Source organism: Asterias amurensis, chromosome 20, assembly GCF_032118995.1.
Source record: "Asterias amurensis chromosome 20, ASM3211899v1".
NCBI lineage: Eukaryota > Metazoa > Echinodermata > Asteroidea > Forcipulatida > Asteriidae > Asterias > Asterias amurensis.
In genome coordinates, this window is record NC_092667.1 from 6,200,389 (window position 1) to 6,220,510 (window position 20,122).

Sequence of the window (20,122 nt, forward strand, 5' to 3'; positions counted from 1 at the left end):
GAGGAAGTAGGAGTAAGCGGTAACTTGTGACTAAAGCAAGTCATTGTACAAGACATTGTACAAATCTAACTCACATGGTTTATTTGGATTAGGCTTCAATAAACTGACTACCAAGTCCCATGGCTGTTGGAGTTTAAGACCCTGGTCAAATCACGCTCAACAATCCGTCCTAATACGCCATTCTCCAAATAGTTCCTGGCTTCAGTCAGCTGAATTGTCGTACCTGAATGGGGAGGGAAAAACACTCAAATTACCAAATTTATTACACTAATCAATCGTACAAGCGTCAAATCAAAACTCATTTCTTCGAGCATCAGAGAACCTCCTGGTGGCTACTGAGGGAGACTGATCTTCTTAGGACGAGTATTCCACATCCTAGGTGCAGCTCCTTGAGATAAAGGCTCCTCGAATGTGAAGGACTAAAGTTTGTGAGCAGGTTCTTCTTCAGCAAGTGTCTGCAAAATGTTTGAATATTAAGTGCCTCCAAACTTTATGAATATTACGTGCCTCCAAACTTTATAAATATATAGTGCCTCCAAATTTTATGAATATTAAGTGTCTCTTAACTTTATGTATTAAGTGTCTATAATGTTTATGAATTTATAAATCTAATTGCATGTCCCAGAAAAAGGAATACTTCTTCTGGTGAAGAAAATAACATGATGAAAATACCAAAGTAATTTATTTACCTACTACATTTAGGCTCTTATATCTTGGGTCATCCTGCAAGACGACAACTTGCACTCCAAACGCCTGTTGTAAAAACTGCAAATTCCTTCCCTAAGAATTATGCAGTAAAAAAAGATTGATTAAAGTTTCCATCCTTTCCATAAAATGATTAGGGTTGTGCGTTGGTTCTCTCCTATGAAATGAGAGGTCTACTCTGACCCTCTAGAAATTAAATCAAACATTTCCGATCTCTGGCTGTGCCCCGAATTGAAACTTTAAAACATTGGATCGTTTAGTGTGCCGAAGCTCCATTATATTAGCTCACCTTTGGTCCCGTTACTAGGTCATAGTTATCCATGCTGCAATAGTATGTGAAGGACTCCAGGCTAGGGGCAGGTCGTCTAAACAAAATATAGAAAGTCTTTACTTAGAGACTATGCCAATGCAGGACACAAAAATGTTTAAGGAGAAAATATTGCTAAACAACTTGAGCAGAATACAAGTCACAAATTGGAGAAACTGGCAATCATAATTTTGTAGTTTGCTAAGCTACTTTTTATGCTTATAAATGCAGTTTTATTTAAAGCTGACGCTTGTCCAATTCAGCTAATTGCTTCAAATAATATTGTTTATGTATACACTGGGCAGTGCATATATTGTGGAAAAATATACAAGCAACAAACTGGAACATTTTATTTTAAACATAACCACAGAATGACTTACTTTGAAACACCGCAATCTACAATCAGTTCTGGTCTCGTTTGAGACAACCCTCCTACACTTGTTTCCTCTAGTGCTATATTGAGGTCCTCAGATGCAGCTGTGTCGCTCAAAGGGCCATTGTCAAGCAGAGCATCTTCCATCAGTACAAGGTCCAGGAATTCTTCATTTTGCATATATAGCTTTCCGCAATCTTGGTGAATTCCATCTTTTTCATGTGGCAGTGATACATATTTTGAACGGATAACTTGTGATTGCATCTTTTCCTGAGTGTTATTTGCGCAGTTTTCATCACCTGACCCCTCAACAGTATCAGGGCAGTATTGACCAGTTTCAACTGGCTTTATTTGGTTCTCTTTTACTGTCCTCTCAGATTCAGCCACATTGGAATGGTTATCAACCTCTGTGCACATATAATCCTTGTCTACCGAACTACCTGGATCTAGTTTGGACCAGTTTGCTCCAGTTCTCGTCTTCTCCTTGCTTTGAGATTGAATGATATTTACTGCATTAATCTCTAGGTCATCTACAGACACCATTGAAACTTTATTCGTGACGCCACATGTTTGGGTTGCAATGTCTTTACATACTTGATGATAAAGCCCCTTCCTACAAAAAATAAGAAATGATTTTGTATCACCTTTTGATTATGTTTTCCATTAAAACAAACAAACAAACAAACAAACAAACAAACAAACAAACAAACAAACAAACAAACTTACCCCCGTAGCAAATCCTTGAAACATTTTTTCATTTCCTTCTCAAGTACCGCAATGAATCTATGTGCATCTTTAAGTTCCTTCTGACACTGGGCTAGCTTGAGCTCATATTCCTCATGAAGCTGTGCCTTGGTCTGAGCTAACTTGCGGTAATACTGTATGATAGATGTGACGGCTAACAGCAACACAGACACGGCTACATCACTGAAAGTGAATGTAAAAGTCATTCTACAAAGTTTAGTTTTATTATTTGGACTATATCTCCCTTTTAACACATCCCTGCTGGGTTTAAAGGGTCGGTATACATTCGGTAATGACTGTGAAAACTTATGGCAATAAAAACTTACTTGGTAAGAAGTACAGCATTTTTGGATTGTGATATGGAAGTCATACATTAATAACAGGGTGATGTTTTGGATTGTAAAATGCTTTTCAAGAAACTTTCCACTCAAAGCTTTCCGGTTACGGAAGATCTCCAAATATTTGAATCTAACTGAGACGCGTACTCAGTAAAGTTTCTCAACCCTCCCTGGGTCTTTCACTTATTGGACTACGGTTTGGATCCCTCCTCAGATCGTGGCCAGATTTCAGTCCCTACTTCAATTAAATTGGGTTTTTTAAACTCGGGTTTCACTTCAAGTTGAGCCATGTCTGGGCCGCTTGACCCAGATTTGGGGTCATTCTGACCAGGAAATTAGTCAGATGTAAATTCTGTATAGGGTTCCTACCCAGGGAATGAAAAGCACTTTCGATGTTGCTTGTTTTCATCTGACCCGATAGTTTTAGAGGGGGGGGGGCAATACACAAAGCAATCCACAAGATCAATAATGACAATTGGACTAACATGGATAAGAAACTTACACGATCATTGCCGAGAAAACGAGTCACTGCAGCTTTTTGTGGCAAAACATCTTTCTACTTCGTACGACTCCCCCCTTCGTCTCCAACCACATGGATTCTAAATAGAGATTATTCCCAGAAACAACAGAAGTTACATAATCTTATTTTGTATTCTGAACTACGGGAAGTATTGGATAAGTTTTGATAAGTTTGCCATTTTTTCTTTTTAGCGTCTGATATTTCCGTAAGATGCTATACGCGATGTCATGACGCTTGCGTACATTTCGCGCCCAAATTGATGTGCGTTTAGTTGAAAGGTTTTTTCGTTCATTGTTTTTTTTTTATTTTCATCGCTTATATTATTGTTGTTAAATGTTCAGTGTTTGGTAGTGTTTTTGTTGTTGTTTTATAGTTATAACTTGGCCTACCTTTTAATTGCGAACAACGTGACATAACTTAAGTCTAGAGTATATTGCCTCGACTTTACAGTAGTTCCGATTCAAAAAAACAAATCATAACAAGAATAATCATTATACTTCAAGATAAAAACTCCATTATGATAAGCCCTATACGCGAGCGTTTCCCGTTCTTTCGCGTGCGTTCAAGCGCGAGCGTAGTTTGTTATTACTTCGCTTGCGTGTGTGTACGACGTGTAACCAAAGTATTTTCATGACAATCTCTCTAAAAATCAAATCAAAGAGAGGTTCATAAATATTTCCGGATATCATTCGGAAATTTTATATTACTCCCAAGTGAATTTTGTGATTAGTTAACTTGGAGGACAGTGTTACCCGCATCCTCGGGCGTGTGAAGACTTAGCAACCATCAAGAAAGCGTTGCTAACAACAGTCACATCTTCCTCCTGCACCGTGTCTTCTGAAGTTTCTAGCTAGACGCTTCATCAACTCTCCGTTCCATTCAGAGATTTCATCCGGATTCCAACTTTCCTTCAACTTTCTTTAATTTACTCTTGAAAGCTGAGGCGTAGAGCACAATCCTCCATCATGGGTTTCGACGCGGTTTCTTTCCTGAAGGATTTAATGGCCGGTGGGACTGCTGCAGCTATCTCCAAGACTGCAGTAGCACCAATTGAGCGTGTTAAACTCCTGCTCCAAGTAAGTTTCTAAAAACAATATCACAACAACAAGCGATTGCTGTCATTTGATTTCAGTACTTCGCTGTCTGTTTGTTTTGATAGTTGTGAATACAATTGAGAGATAAATTATCGTAATAATAATATTGTGACTTGACCACACCGCCCCTCCCTTCCCCCTGGGAGGGGGGGGGGGGTCAGGTTGGTGTAGTGGTGTCTTGCCTTTGTTCCACCTCTGGGACCCCGGTTCGAATCCAACACGGGCACTATGGTTTTCATTCCTAACCTGACTGCGTGAGTTTGCCCCACTGGAACAAGACCTTTTTTCCTCTCAGGTTTTTCTCCCACATCTATAAAACTGAATTTGCTCTTTTCGTTTGATCGAAGAAGCTACCTGTGTGATGATTTACCTATTGTATACTTTATTGTTTTCTTGTCAACAGGTTCAGGCTGCTTCTACCCAGATTGCAGCTGACAAGCAGTATAAGGGCATCGTTGACTGCTTCTCTCGTGTAACCAAAGAACAAGGATTCAACTCATTGTGGCGTGGCAATTTAGCCAATGTCATCCGCTACTTTCCAACTCAAGCTCTCAACTTTGCGTTCAAGGACAAGTACAAGCAGATCTTTCTGAGTGGTGTCGACAAGAATAAACAGTTCCCTCGCTACTTTGCTGGCAACCTTGCCTCTGGTGGCGCTGCTGGTGCAACCTCCTTATGCTTTGTGTATCCCTTGGACTTCGCCAGGACTCGCTTGGCCGCTGATGTCGGAAAAGCTGGTGGTGGCCGTGAGTTCAAGGGACTTGGAGATTGCCTGACCAAGATAGCCAAGTCCGATGGGATCAAAGGACTGTACCGTGGCTTTGGTGTGTCTGTGCAGGGTATCATTATCTACCGAGCTGCCTACTTCGGCACTTACGACACTCTGAAGTCACTGGTTCCAACCGAGTACAACAACTTCTTTGTTAGCTGGATGATCGCCCAGGCTGTTACCACCGGGTCTGGGGTTGTCAGCTACCCCTTTGACACCGTTCGTCGTCGTATGATGATGCAATCTGGACGCAAAGACATCCTGTACAAGGGAACCCTGGATTGCTGGAGTAAGATCTTTAAGCAGGAGGGGCCGTCAGCCTTCTTCAAGGGGGCTTTGTCCAATGTTCTCCGCGGTACAGGAGGCGCCTTGGTACTCGTCTTGTACGATGAGATCAAGAAACTTCTGTAGACGTCTTCATTTGAACAATACTCAATTTTAGTTGAAAACTTCACACATAAATTTCTTATAATGTTCGAATCCAGTCCCTTGGAATACTGCATACTTTATTTCTCTTCTTAGTTTACAATTCGCAAAAGAAACTTCGCAAATTAGAAAAACCGATGCTGGCTCACCAAACTTGATCTAGCGTTATTTATTTTTTAAGATTTTGACAAGTTTAAAATGTGTACAACTAAAATAATAATGTGTACAATTCACAATTGAATAATATGCCTAACTATATCTATGAAACAGATGCATGTATTGAAATAAACGAAAACACTTTGAAAGTTGAACGGGTTTTAAAGCCTACTGTTATTATCAGTTTGCTCGTACGTCACCTTGTGATGGGCTGAAGGAAGTTGATTCAAGAGAGGGCGCAAGTTCATACAGCTGCTTGAGCACAAGCTAAGAATAACAAAACCTTGCTTACTGTAATAAAGTTACCAGCTGATACAATGTCACGTATACTGCTTGTAACTGGTATCCAGCTTTTTTTTGCTAAGCAGAGAAGTGATAACCTCGTTCTGCTTTATAGGGCACTGAGGATAAGACTTTTGCCAAACTGATTTTCATTATCATTCACTGGGTGGCACAAATTTGTTCGTATGTGGCAAATGGGATTTTTTTATTTTAGCAAAACAGCTTTCCTTCATGCTATACCTCATACACCGTTCCGTGGGTTATGACTCGTCATTATTCGGGTCATGAGTTATCACCAAAAGGTTTTCTTATAGCTGTCTATACATGGTTTTTAATTTCACATGACCTGTTTTGACAAAGCCCTGACGCACATCCCGAAGGGTGTGTGTTCAAAACCAGTGTGTTGGTGGTGAACGAACTGTGTGATTATTTTGCAAACTCCGTAACATTAAAGGCAGGGTATACTTCTGGTAATTGTCAAAGACCAGTATCCTCCAACATCATGCACTCAAAACCAAACCTGTGGCAATTTGGGCTCAATTGGTCATCGAAGTTGCAAGAAAATAATGAAAGGAAACAAAACCCTTATTATGTATTGCATAATATTATTGTGTGCTTTCACTATAAGGCGCTTGGAAAGGGCCTCATAGCCGCCTGAGCCTTCTCAGATTTCTATTTGTTGGTGAAAAAAATTTACCTGTTTTTCAAAATGCCTCAAAAGGTGTTAATTCTTACAATTTATAATGGCAACAACTCTACAGTGCTCTTTGCCAACTAATGATGGTCGTGAGTTTTTGGAGTAATTACCAAAGATATACCCTCCCTTTAACGATCGACTGATTGACAGAATTGTACACGGCCATTTTGTTCTTTTTGTTCAGGTGCTGGGCTCATGAAATGTCGGGCCTCAATAGAAAGAATAAAGACGCAAAATGAAAGTGGTTTACATTGAGCCCTTTATTTGCGAACTAGAGCACGAGTTATGCTCGCACAATGGTGGCGATTTTGGCGAGGTGTTTTTTACACACAACCTATTTACGGTCAGCCGCTTGGATTTATTTTTCCTCAGACCCTCTCACACCCCCGACTCTTCTTCCAGTTTTCGTGATGCACTTATCCACTTTTCCAAGCTAAATATAACAAACTTTATAGCCTGAATTTACCAAATCTCTTCAAAAGTTGAAAACAGAAGCAACAGGTTGAGATAGATAAGTCTATTTTCGCAATCTATTATGTTGCATGACCCCACAACCTTATTAAAAGTACCTGTGGGTATGACATTCTTTACTTGGTGTCACGTGATTCTTTTCTTTCTAGTCTGGTACTCCCTAGTGTCCTTGAGCCCATCCATAATGCACAATCTTTAAAAGACCTTTGAACACACTTTCGTATAAAAGCCAGGTCGATGCTGGCGAAAATATTGATCGACTAGACAACTGCTATGGGTCAACAAACTTTTAAAAGTGAATTTGTAGTATGGAGTATGCCCTCATCGACGAACTAAAACCCCAATTATTAATGAATGTTTTAAGACAGTGTCGTATGTGTTGTTAATGATATAATTGTGATTTATGTAAACTAAAGTTTTTATCCCTTTGTGTGTGTTCTGTATAGGGCCTATTGTTTTGGCTTTCGTATATTATAGCGTCTCATTTTGCAGACAGTTATTAATTTATAGAATTTGAGGCATTGCATGGTGAGTTATCAATATAGGTTTGCGGTAACACCATGTGTGTATCTACCAGGTAGAGTTTGTTCTTAGAAAACTGTCTCGCTTTATTCTACCATTTTTAATTTTTTTAATTTGATTTAACAATATCTCTCCTTTCTTTGAATGAATACACTGAAGGACGTCCTACCTAACCCTCAATGTATGTATATGATGCAGCGGAAATCTTGCTGTATTCTGAGCTGACAATTCGGCCATGTGGCTTCACGATCGTCGTCAAAATGACAACTTTGGAATAATGTGCCACTGATCTTTCCCATTTCTTCATCGATTTTATGTTGCCTTTGGCTTGTTTATACTTACGTAACACTATGGTGTCTCGCGAGCCTTTTACACATGTTTTATGCCAATGTCACCACAGTCTGAGTTCCTATAGGGAGAGGGGGACCTACCTACATGGGCCTACTGGTTGCAGACAGCCTGGATGCCTGGGGGTGTACTTTTTGATTTGACGTTGTTTGGACTGCTGCGAACATACCCAGCAACTAAGATTGTGTGTATTTAGTTCAATGCAAACGGCACAAGATATATTGTGGTTGGCGAAACTCTAGTCGGCACGCGGGATCAAATGGAAATCCAAACGGTCGATCGACTTTGCTTTTGGGTCGAGTGACGGCCCTTGAACACCCAGCAGGGTGGATATGTGCGCATTACAAGTCTTATTATTATTATAATTATCATTATTATTATTATTATTATTATTATTTTCTTTTGGGTCGAGTGACGGCTCTCACCGTACCACTTGGTACACCAACACCGGTCTTTTTGGCAGTGTGTACTGTGTGAACCTGGATGAACCCGTCACCTTGTAGGTAAAGTATTTGTGCCAGTGGTGTGGCAGGATCGCATTACTGTGCGACTGGCAAGAAGGCGGCGGTGTGAACACGCCATTTTGAGGTGAGTGCAAACATTTTCAACAATTTTCTACAACTTGCTGTTTTATTAGGAACTTAAACATACTACAAGTCTACAATTATTATTACATTATTCTGAAAGCGTATAAATGGAGCTCAGGAAATAGATGGGTATAAGCTTGCAAGTTGTGGGTAGGAAATTGTATTTAAATCATTCTTTTATATAATCAGAACCTAAAGTGCATTTTCTAGTTTTATCGTCTGCATGTTAATTCGCTATGGTCTCTCGTGCATTGGATCATGTGAAAAAGTGAAAATGTAGGCCAAGTTTTAATTTGACATTGCATTCTCTTTTTATCTGAGCTGAGTGTATACTTCTTGCAAGTTACTTGTTTGTAACCCATTAGATAAAAGAAGAACACTGAGTTGCACGCAATTCTCTGTTTCTATTGTCTGTAATAGACCGATTTTTGACTTTCACTTTCGCAATGCAATTTTATAGGTCTTTTTCAGTAGTCTGTACACACATAATTTTTTTTTTACACAGGTTGCGTAAAATAATACGACACTTGCAATTTCGGAACCAGTGAAAGTACACGCTAGATAAATGTTTTCATATTTATTTTTGTAAGTCTTTACTTAAACAATCAGTCAAGATATTGACCCTTTTTTCTATGAAATCATGAATAAGGTACAAGGTAAAAAGTTTGGTGAGGGTTGGTAGGAATATAAACGTAGTGTAAAGCCAGATAAATTTGAAGCAAATTTAATCGCGGGAAATATGGGTTTGATTGGTGACATCAACGTTATTAAATTAAGGGGATGGTTTATTGCCGGCTCAAACAGTAACTTTTATAATGAAACCGTTGTAGAGGGCGGTATGAATGTTTTTGCGTAGAGGTACTTTAAATAATGGATAATTCGCTTGTAAATTTGTACCCAGTGCCATAGTTTCATCTGTCTTTAGCTTCTTTAGGGGGCCACTTTGTGCTTCGTGGCTCCCGGGGATGGATGAATCTAATCAAGATTTTTCACATCACACTAGGCCTAGTATTAATTTTGTTATAAAGTATTTGATCAGTTGCGAAATTGGCCAAGCGGTATTTTGGGGACGTAGTTGAAGTCATGGTGTGCAAGTAGTTAGCAGAAATCGGACGTGAAGTAAACGTTTTAGAATAATTATTTACATTATGCAAATTTTTATTCACGAGAATTTGCAAGTTACGCATAAAGTGAATAATTATTTTAAAACGTTTATTTCACGCTCGATTTTCTACTTGCCCACCATGACTTCAACTACGTACCAAAAATACCCCCTTGCCAATGCTCTGGAAAGGGTCAACCAAATAAATTTATAAAACTGTTGATGAAAACATCTTGAATGAAAACATCTTGATAAAATGAATCCAGCCCCGGGGGCCACGAAGTACAAAGTGGCTCCTTAAAGAAGCTAAAGACAGATGAAGAACGCTATTTAAGACAACTGGTTGGACTAGGTGCTAATCGATAAGCGAATGAACAATTATCGTGTAAAGCTCCCTTGGCGCTCTGTTCGATTACATTGTGTGTAAGATGACAGAAAAACAAAATCGCGAGTTAGTTTGAAGGTCAAAAACGCGCTTCTGTTAGCAACAAGTTTTCTCGACTTGTCCATGGCTCATTTGATTCGTTGAGTTTTATTTTCTATTTGAACCAAACTTTCCTCGAAGGAAAACACGAGATGTTGCTTGAGGCAATACTGCATGTGTTAACCTTAATTCCAACCTTGTTACGATGAATGATTTACTCGACTGGCACACAATGCGATTCAGAGTTCCCATGGAAGGTTTAGCATAATACAAATTCTTATTTCTCTCGTTATTAGACATGCTACAAGTACTTTACATTTCGCTTGGTGCAGCACTGCAGTGCTATATTTTTTATTCTTTTTTTTCCTACGAGTTATTTGAAAATGAAACGTACCTTATGCGCACATCATAGACCTTAATAATTTTGCGACCATCTTGGTCATGCTTCCTGCGTTCCGATAAAAGTAATGGACGCTAATATTCATCATACAAAAATGAACCACACTATTTCTCCTTCCAGCCTCGGTTTGGTTACATTTATTTGAATGGGATAAAGTCAAGATGGCCGCATCATGGAGAAGGTCTAGTGCGTTCAACTAGGCCGATGTAATTCCGCAATATTCTTCTATGTGAATGAAATTATAGGTCATCTGAATATTAACCTCATTATGCATAATAACAAGAATATGCCATCTTCAACTGGCTTCATGCTTGATTATTGGTCTATATAAAATGCTTCAATGCGGAGCATATCAGTCAGACCACTGTAATATGAATCCTACAGGGGGGTAATGAACTACCATAATAATGTATTTGGCAGGAGGAATGTTAGTATTGCACTGTCCTTGTGCTGTGGTTCGAAAAACATGCCTCACTGGGGAGCTGTAAGAAACAACATTATGTAGGAAGGTATAACTGCGTTTATGTAACTCTTTCGTGCTCAATTTGACGTTGTGCTCCTGTCATTGGCGCTTACAGGGCGTATCCAAACAGAATGCGTTTACAGGGAAATGTTGGATGATTATTATTTTATACCCTGACCTGCACATGTTGCATTTTCATTAATTGCTTAAACATATTTAACGATATGATATAATTATGGTAACTTTCATTCACGACATTGACTTTGTATAAAGCTCTTGTGAGGGAACTTTGGCAAGTTTAATCGCTGAGCTGAAGGCCAAAAATTGTGAGCAATGTACGTGTTTTGTCCAAATTTAATGAACCACAGACTTCAATTGTGAAATCATGAGAATAGCTCAGCGTGGACAAAAGAATATAGTTTTGTTGTTTTTGCTTTCTAGCTCAAAGTTCCGCTTCCACAACGTGGGGTGCGTGACGTGCAGGAAGTGTGCATTTGACGATTTACATTAAAATCAGTGTGATTTGAAGAGTACTTTACATCCATCAGTGATGCACACACCATCCAAAGAGCAAATGTAAGGAATGTTTATCATCAGGGCACAAAAACTCATTTGTTCTTAGTTCAAAACGCTATGCTTGAAAAACTAAACAGTCGTATACGGGGTGGGGGGGTTATCTAATTGTTTCGACATCCTACATCCTCGTGTAGGATGTCGAAACAATTAGATAACCCCACCCCCCCCCCCAACACACACACAGCCCATGCGACTTCTTGAGACACTTTATTCTTTACTTGTATCTTAACAATATTGTTCAGGGGGGTTGGCTGATTCTATGATCTCTTTAAACGAACAAAAAACCAATTGCTGCTCTTGTGGAGAGTTCGATTACTCTTTTAAATGCTGTGTGCATGGTTCCAATTCAATGGTCGTATGTAGCTCTCGAAATAGGTAGCATTTATAGGAAACCGAACCTTTGGTTTTTGGAAGCCCTTTAATCCTATATAAATGTAGATGTATACAATAAAACTAAAATGCAAATTGTTGTTGTATAGATGTTGCCGAAAATCCGGAGCGAATGCTGTGACGCAGGAAGAATAATCCGTAAAAGGGCGAAAATAGTCTGAAATCTGATGAATGCTACTGACAGTAACGTTTCTCAGGTTCCAATTTTGGGACATAAAATCTGATATCTTTTCACATAACTCATTACTTCGCAATGCTTATGGAGGCCTCTTGTCGAAAGCTGCTCTAGGCCTGTAACCAAAAGTTTGTATTGTCATTAAGTTCTGATTGGAAGTCAAAAGGACGTATTGGTTTACAAGTTATAATTAGTTTGGTGCAGGAATGTTTGCGTATTTAGTGTAGTGCTACCTTTTCGGAACTTAAGTTTAGCAGTATCGGAAGGGCCATCCATTGATGAACAGTCATGAGATGTTTGAACACCGAGCGCGTAACGTGTTTTGGACAAAACAGTGAAGGTTTTTTGTTAATTTGATATTTATTTTGGAAGTTCACCATTGATGTGGAGCAAATACCAGTGAACCATTATTTTGGTCAATACTATAAACGTACTCGTGTCAAAATTTCCACTGATGTGTCCCACCCGAATTTTTCGTGCAAGGAAAAGCGATGTGGACTTTTCGTCATAAGCGGGTGAAATTGAGTCACACAGCATGTTCATTGTGCGCTATGTACGTGGAGCAGGTTCAGCAAAATTTCTTTTCAGCCCAGATGACGCCCTGAAATGGGTACCTCGTGGTCATGGTACCGATACTGCACGCATGCATGGGTACCTCTATTCAGCCCCAATCCCACCCCATGGTTTTTTTCCCCCAGAGTTTTTCTCTTTGTAAGTAGAGCAAACTCAGTGGCACGTGATCGTTGCGTTATTGGGAGTAGTTTATGAGTTATGTGATGACGTCTTTTAAACGTCACCTAGCTAGTCTTATGAATACTCAACGCAGCTTATTTGAATACGAAGAACACGTATGTCCGTGATACATACATAAATTACGCGTCTCTTATTTTGAAACTCAGTGTTGGCCATGATTGTCATGTGCCTGGATGTGGTTGGATGAGAAACTGCAAGCTTGAAGTGTTTTTCCCAACCGTTGTAGATGATGCTGAGCAGCGCTCTGCTGCACTAGTACAACATCATTGGCCTTCGAGAGACTTGGTGCTCGAAACGCAAGGGCATTTTAGGCTTAATAGGTTTGGGGAATTATCAGTTGCGGTCTTTTAAAGAAACCTGAGTCTCACTTGATATGCGCAGTTTAAAGGTAATTCTTTGATGATTTTTTGAATTTTAAAATGACTTAACATTGTGTATATAATTGTGTATATAATGTATATATATATAGCTTTGCCAGACCAAGACAAGGTCCCACCGAACCGGCACCTTCAGGGTTCCGGCTTCAACCACGGCCCATTGCCGCGGAATTATGTGCTTTTACACGGCGAGTAGTGCTTTAATAAGGCCACATTTGGGACACAATTCCGCGGTAAACAGAGCCGATGCATAAATTAATGTTGTTTCTTTTTGTCTCGTATTGTCGTGTCTGTTGTTCTTCTCTGAGAATAGTGTCGCTCCATAGTTGTAGATGTAATTTTTGGTGGATCTGTTATTTCAATTTGAAAAATCATTCATAACATGACTATGTTATGAATGATTTAACAAATTAGTACAACGTTTCATAGTTTATTACTTAGCAAAGGCAATATGCGGACCCCTTAAGTTGAATTCATCAATACAAATAATGGTTTGTAGTATTAGAATGCCGTTTTTGGGTCAGTTTCCATTGTTATTGTTCAGTTTCTCCACCACTAAAACAGTAGCCGGCCGGTATATACCTTTCGCGGCCGGGGTGTGCAAGGCAACCTGTGCCCAAAAACCTGTAAGCATAAAACTTGCTAAGCACCGAAAAATCGTGCTTAACAGAAACTACCAGCCGAAATGTCACAAAGCTTCCGTTTGTTTTGTTCTGCTTAAAAGCTATATGAAATTTGGCCGTGGTTCATAAATGCAACCAGAAACACCGCTATCGCCTTGCCCTGGCCCAACTAAAAACCACCGCCCATGCAAAGCAGGACAACTCTCACATTTGCCCCATCACTCATCGTCCTCGTAAAATGTATCTCTGCGTGAGTCATTGGAATGTTGTATCTAAAATTGTAATGTACTTTTCATTTCTTTCTCAGGATTGTTAATTGCTACGTTTGTTTCTGCATCTGAGGAGAGACGAGACACTAGGGGTGATAGATAGGTGGTCAGACACCATGGGGGTATGTGGGCAGTTGGGGCTGCTCCTAAAGAAAAACCTCAAGCTACGAATTAGGTCACCGGTAAGTAGGGGCCAATATTGAATAGTGCGACATCCATCCCACCTAGAAGGTTATAATTGTCAGTGATTCAAAGGGAAAACGTTTAGTAAAACACAAATCAAAAGGAGTTGGTTAGAAGACACTTCGCTCGACGTTACGGGGGAAAAATAGTTTTTCTTTACACGCAAAAATTTGAATTTAATCTGTGAAAAGGCAGAGCGATAAAGCATTGCTTATAAGTTAAGCCATATCCTACCATCCTCAAATCAGCTTTGTTATTTTCCCTTTTGCAAATCCATTGGGCTGAAACTATTTCCAAGGGACGTTCATATGTTAATTTTACACGTAGCAATAGAGAACAAACAAAGGGTATCGATCCGGTGCAGTTGCAAACAAAACACCAATCATAATCCCCATTATAAAAATCAAATATCAGGTCTATAATGGGCGACTTAGCTCGGAGCACTAAACGTGTTAGAATTACCGAATAATATGTTCAGTTTGTATATTGATAGATTTAATTGAAAATGTGTACATTCCCAAGCAATATCCAATCATTGACACAAATGAAATGTTATGATATGTTATGATGTTCCCTCGAAGCACTCTTGAATGGGGGGGGGGGTGTCGATCGGGATGCTCGTCAAAATCAGACCCTAAATTATAACACCATCTCATCAAACAAAGAGTGCTACCGTTACTCCTTGTATTCAAGAACTATACCAATCTGGAACTCACTCCCGCCACAAGTTAAATCATCCCATGACGCTAATGATTTGAAGTCCTCGAGAAAATGCAACGAAAGGCATTCCGTATCATACTTACTTGGGATTTTTGTAAATTTAAATCTTATGCTGATATTTGTGTGGTGCTTAACATTCCGCCCCTCACTGAAAGACTTGAACAGCTCTCTTTGAACTTTGGTAATTCGCTCCTGTCCTCAAGCAAGCATAGAGAGTGGCTGCCTCCTGCAAGGAATAATAACCTTAGGAATTCCGACTCTTTGTCTAGTATTAGGTGCAGAACCAACCGATACAGGTCTAGCCCCATTCCCTACCTCACCAGTATTTTGAACATGTAACACACTTTGGCAGGCTTCATATTTTTACCATCGATTTTATTCCCAGTTTTTTTTCCTTTTTGCGTGTGTGTGTTTGGTTTTTTGTTAGTGTGTTTTTTATGTGTTTGTTTGTCTGGTTGAGTGTTTGCTTGTTTGTTTGTTTGTTTGTTTGTTTGTTTGTTTGTTTGTTTGTTTGTTTGATTGTTTGTTTGATTGTTTGTTTGTTTGTTTGTTTGTTTGTTTGTCTGTCTGTCTGTCTGTCTGTCTGTCTGTCTGTCTGTCTGTTTGTCTGTTTGTTTGTTTTGTTTGTTTGTTTGTTTGTTTGTTTGTTTGTTTGTTTGTTTGTTTGTTTGCTTGCTTGCTTGCTTGCTTGCTTGTTTGTTTGTTTGTTTGTTGGGGGGTTGGTCTCAGTTGGGTTGTTAGTTTAGTGTGCTTGTTAAATATTTATTGCTTTTGTTTTATCTAATTTTAGTTCTCATAACGTCTCTTTTGACTATGCTCTTAATTTTTAAATTTTTCTTGTGTATAAATTTTCTCCTCTGTTTTTAAAAATTTTATATAAAAATGTAAATCTGTATTTTAATTCAGTCTCTGGACTGCGACAAGCAGATGTTTTTTACAATAAACCAGTTATAATAATATAATAATAAAAAAAGTCACTCCTTGTTATAAAATTTGAGTAGGAGCATGCATGCATGAGGGTCTGTACGTTTATAGCCCAGTGGCGGCGGTTTGTGCAGTAAATACAAGACAAGACAAGACAAGACAAGACCTACTCATAAAAGACCTCTAAGCATTCTGCGAAGTCACTTCGTCAATATGCCCCAATTAGAATTAAATCGTTTTGACAAATTTAGCTATGCAAAGATCGCCTTCTGGGGACTTATGGATAATACGAAATTTCTCGTGGTATCCGTTTAGAATGCTGCTACCAGATATAAGGTGCCACCTCTTGCTAAACGTGGATGGATTTAATGTTCTTTGTGAAAATATTACTGTGGCAGTGTTTTAGCAACAATCTGTTTAACTGTTTTCTCAACATGCAGACACTTGTTCTGCACAGTGATTTTTATTATTAATCTGTATTAACAATGTTGCCTGTAAATTAGCATTCTGTTGACATAAACCAAAATGATGGTCCAACCTTTAAATATAAGCAACACGTCTAACTGCAAACCAGACTCCGGCGTTCCGATCATGATGCCCTTTTTAAAGATGAATTTATTGAAAATATACAAAACAAATATCGAGAGATGCCAACAACTCTGCTCTGTTTAACTTTCTTTTTTTTAGGTCTTGACTTTGACACTGTTGCTAGTACCTGTGGTTCTATTCGTTGGCTTTGCCATCATTCGTCTTAAGTTTCCGCCAAATCAAAAACCATCCTGTAAGTAAATTTGATTAAACAACAAGTTATCTTTTTAAAAACCTTTGGTGAACAATTTTATTATTCCTCCTAAAAATGTTTTACAATAAATATCAACAGCTCTCCTGTGCTCTTAATCAACTAAATTCTTTACGTCAACTTTTGGAGTTATCACACCAAAGGCCCCCTCCCTTTTAAGTAAAATAAAGGTTTCAGACTTGAATCAATCATACTTGTCAGTGACACAGAAATACATTTAATTGTATTGGTGTTATAGTTTTTCATCGTTTGTTTGAAAGAATTGCTCTATCGCCATTCTTGTATGAAAACAAATACAAACATTGGCTGTGTAAAGTAAAATCCCTCTTTAGTACCTCTTTTTTATAGTCTTTTCATTTTCTTTTTTTAGCAATTAGAACGTTTCAGACTGGCCTTGACTATTGCCATTTCCCACGCGTTTTAATACAGCGCTGTATTTAATTAAACCAGTAGGCCTACGGCTTGCAGTTAATTGGCAATTAAACCCATGTAGAAATGTATTCTCCTCATTGCCATAATTCCGTCGGTCCGGACTATAAAAAATGTTGAAAATGTGTCATAAAAATTGATAACATCTTATTGTAACTTTTATGTAGGTTACTATGACGCCAAAGCAATGCCGAGTCGTGGTATGGTACCCTTCATGCAATCGTTAGCATGTGATTTAGACACATCGTGTAGGGGACGAGGGAACGTAACAAGAAATGGAAACGATCTCCCACCGTATGCAAGATCAAGGTAAGGTACAACATCCTCGTACCCCTCCCTACGGAGTTTATAACAGGTTGAGATCCTGTGTAATTTAATAGTGCAGGATTATGATGTCCTGAGATGAAAGACTTAAACACCCTGAAAGTAGAATGTTGTCTTCTAAATCAATATATTTAAATTCGTGATCTCCACGATGGCCTGAAAGTATGTTGTGTTCTGTTTCAATTCGCGACCTCCACGATTCGATGGCCTGAATTATCTTCATAAGATAAGTTGTATTGGGTCCTCGTCGTGTGTGTGTGTGGGGGGGGGGGGGGGGGTCACGGGGGCATTGCTGCTTTCTTTTCCCCCCTTGTTGAGTGTAGACCTATCTGGATGTTTTTCGTCGGGGCCGGCACCATGGGGGATTCGACACTTGGGGGAAATGAGGGGGGGGGGGGCACGTTCCCTTGTAAACGCCTGGTTGTGAAAGCGCCTGTGAAAGAGTGAACGAAAACATTGTTTGTTCGACTGTCTCTACGGGAAATGGATGAGTGGTAACAATGATGCTCATTATTATTCTCGGGAAATGCTTTGTCAGACTCATTTTTTCATAACCCAGAGATGTTAATGTAGGGTTAATATTGGAAAGTAACTGCATTGCTTATGGTTTCTGATTGATATTTGGACCGTGTGGCAAAACTTTCCCATGAGAAAGGACTTTTGTTAGAAAGAATTTGCCGGAGGTTATAAATATAATACCACGGTCAATAGAAAAGTTTACACAAAGCAATAAATGTTCAGAGACCAATAATGTGCATGAATGTTTGACGAGTAACGCTTAGTGTAAATTTTAAACTGTAGTGTGTATAGATTTAATGACTGGATCTGGTTTTTATTTGTGTACCAGATCAGCGAACTATTATGGGAAATGGCAATTATTTTTGACGGAATTGTTTTCGGTTTTGTGCTATAAAGTATTCGTTGTTAGACCTACCTACGTCCACAATCGACACACCGTCCTAAAAAATAGGGAAATTGTTGTTGTGTAGATCTACATGACTCTTTAACAAATCAACATGCTTCGATGATTACTTTAAAAACAATCTAGGTCATCAATATTATTATAATTTCGCAACCATCTTTTGTGAGAAGGACGATGTTTTGTGCTACAGAACAGCAAAATAGTCGGCCTTCGTAATGTTTGTACAAAAAACATTACCCTCTTTTAAAACATCAACCTCTAAACGATTTTTAACCGAACTTTATCATACTGCATTATTCGGCACGTGAGTATTTTGCATGGAAGTTGCCTGAACATCTGTCAGCTGACGTCGCACCTCAAGGCTCGTGAACGTCAGGATAGACACTTGGCTGTGTCTGAAACGGCGATTTCAGCTACAGAGCTATCGGTTGGCCTGCCAGTGTTGAAGAATAGGCAGACGCGCGCGATCTAGCCGTAGCTGTCGCCGTTTTGAACACGGCATCACCTTTCACAGTCAAATACTCTATACTATACATACATATCAACATTTACATGCTAAAATATAGAGTAGTATCTATGGTGCACATACAGTTAATTCACGTCACACATGTGGTCACTGCATATGTTTCTATCTGTGTTTTGATTGGTCCGAGGTAACGTTTGTGGGCTTTCCTCACACATCAACTCCGACCAACCAAAGTACAGATATGGAAAGCTTATGTCACTGTACTTGTCATTCATCCAATTAAATCACTAGTTGGTTCTAAAAGCAAGCACCTGTCTTTATCCTTGCGGGCGGGTACCAGTATAAGTTGGTTAAGTTATTTTTTATACTGATGTTCGTCAACTGAGGGCGCTGTCATTAGCAAACGAACGCCGATGCCCATGCCGATGTTCTGTCCCAATATTGTCCCAACTGTGGTTGGAACTATGGAACTGGCCCAACTTGAATGTTCCAGTTGGGACACCCAACTGTAGCTGGGCTCCAGTAAGTGTCCTACTAGTCTTTGTTGAAGACCTTCTTGTGCTCATTTTTCCCATCAGAGGGCGCTATCATCTGCGAACCGCTCTCACGACACGCACCGCTCTGCCGCTCAACGAACTTGAGAGTGGTTCTTCGATGATAGCGCCCTCCACGTTTGGAAAATTGTGAGAAGGTTTTTTGCAAAGACTAGGACCCCAACTATAGTTGGGCCGTCCCAAATGAACACTCAAGCTGTTTCCAGTCCCAACTACAGTTGGGCTGTCTCAACTGTAACACCAAAGTCCCAACTACAGTTGGGACAGGACGGAACATCGACGAACATGCATGACGTTTGGCGTACATAAGTTAAAAAAGTCGTCTGCAACTCGAAGAGAGGTAAGCAAACTTCGACTTTTCCAGTAATTTTGCGATTACGGAGTCTCAAAATTAAAATATATTATAAACTTATATAATTCACTACAGTAGAATTCAATACAGTACTTTTAAAACTATAATAAGACTAAGAGACATTCTGGGGGTGAATTTTCTTTTTTAACCCCGCACCCCGCACGTCGGGCGGTCGGTACGCGCGACCCAGCGTATACACAGTATGCAAAATTGCAAGAGGTGGCACTCGAATCGAAACCGGGATCTGGTAAGTTTTTGTCCGTTTTCTTCAAAACATTTCCTCAATGGTGTTTTGAGTGTTATATGGAGGGATTCATTCAACATTGAGGATCAAGTTCGCGTTCCTAGAGTGATTTTCGAAAGTGGTAAAAATGGAGCAAATCTGTTGACTAGCTAGCTGTCGAAATTGTACGGGATTGACCATTTCGCCCTGTACCTGTCCGAACTGGCCCGTAACCCTCCGGCTTGCGGCCGTCGGGAGGAGGGTTCGCAACTAAAATAAAACAATTATCTTGGTTACGAATAGGAGTAAAGTAGCAAGGCTTTCAATAATGTCAA

At 39.4% G+C, this 20,122-nt stretch overlaps 3 protein-coding genes across 3 annotated transcripts in view; 2 read left to right on the forward strand and 1 right to left on the reverse strand.

Annotated features, from left to right (window-relative positions):
• Positions 1–83: 83 nt before the first annotated feature.
• LOC139952235 (uncharacterized) lies at positions 84–3,475 on the reverse strand. Its single transcript, XM_071951303.1, has 7 exons — positions 3,377–3,475; positions 2,970–3,066; positions 2,112–2,312; positions 1,393–1,998; positions 995–1,070; positions 690–780; positions 84–223 (listed from the first exon to the last, which is right to left on the reverse strand). Exons 2-7 carry the CDS (start codon positions 2,975–2,977, stop codon positions 108–110), a joined length of 1,098 nt encoding a protein of 365 aa, XP_071807404.1. The 5' UTR covers positions 2,978–3,066; positions 3,377–3,475; the 3' UTR covers positions 84–107.
• A 142-nt stretch (positions 3,476–3,617) lies between these two features.
• LOC139952237 (ADP/ATP translocase 1-like) lies at positions 3,618–5,587 on the forward strand. The gene is made up of 2 exons (XM_071951306.1): positions 3,618–4,063; positions 4,485–5,587. Exons 1-2 carry the CDS (start codon positions 3,953–3,955, stop codon positions 5,259–5,261), a joined length of 888 nt encoding a protein of 295 aa, XP_071807407.1. The 5' UTR covers positions 3,618–3,952; the 3' UTR covers positions 5,262–5,587.
• A 7,209-nt stretch (positions 5,588–12,796) lies between these two features.
• LOC139952188 (uncharacterized) overlaps positions 12,797–20,122 on the forward strand; it is a 67,256-nt gene continuing 59,930 nt past the window's right edge. Inside the window, exons 1-4 of the mRNA XM_071951225.1 lie at positions 12,797–13,010; positions 13,930–14,073; positions 16,406–16,499; positions 17,114–17,255. Of these exons, the coding sequence (XP_071807326.1) occupies positions 14,008–14,073; positions 16,406–16,499; positions 17,114–17,255 (302 nt within the window). The 5' untranslated portion in view covers positions 12,797–13,010; positions 13,930–14,007. The remainder of the gene's footprint in view (positions 13,011–13,929; positions 14,074–16,405; positions 16,500–17,113; positions 17,256–20,122) is intronic.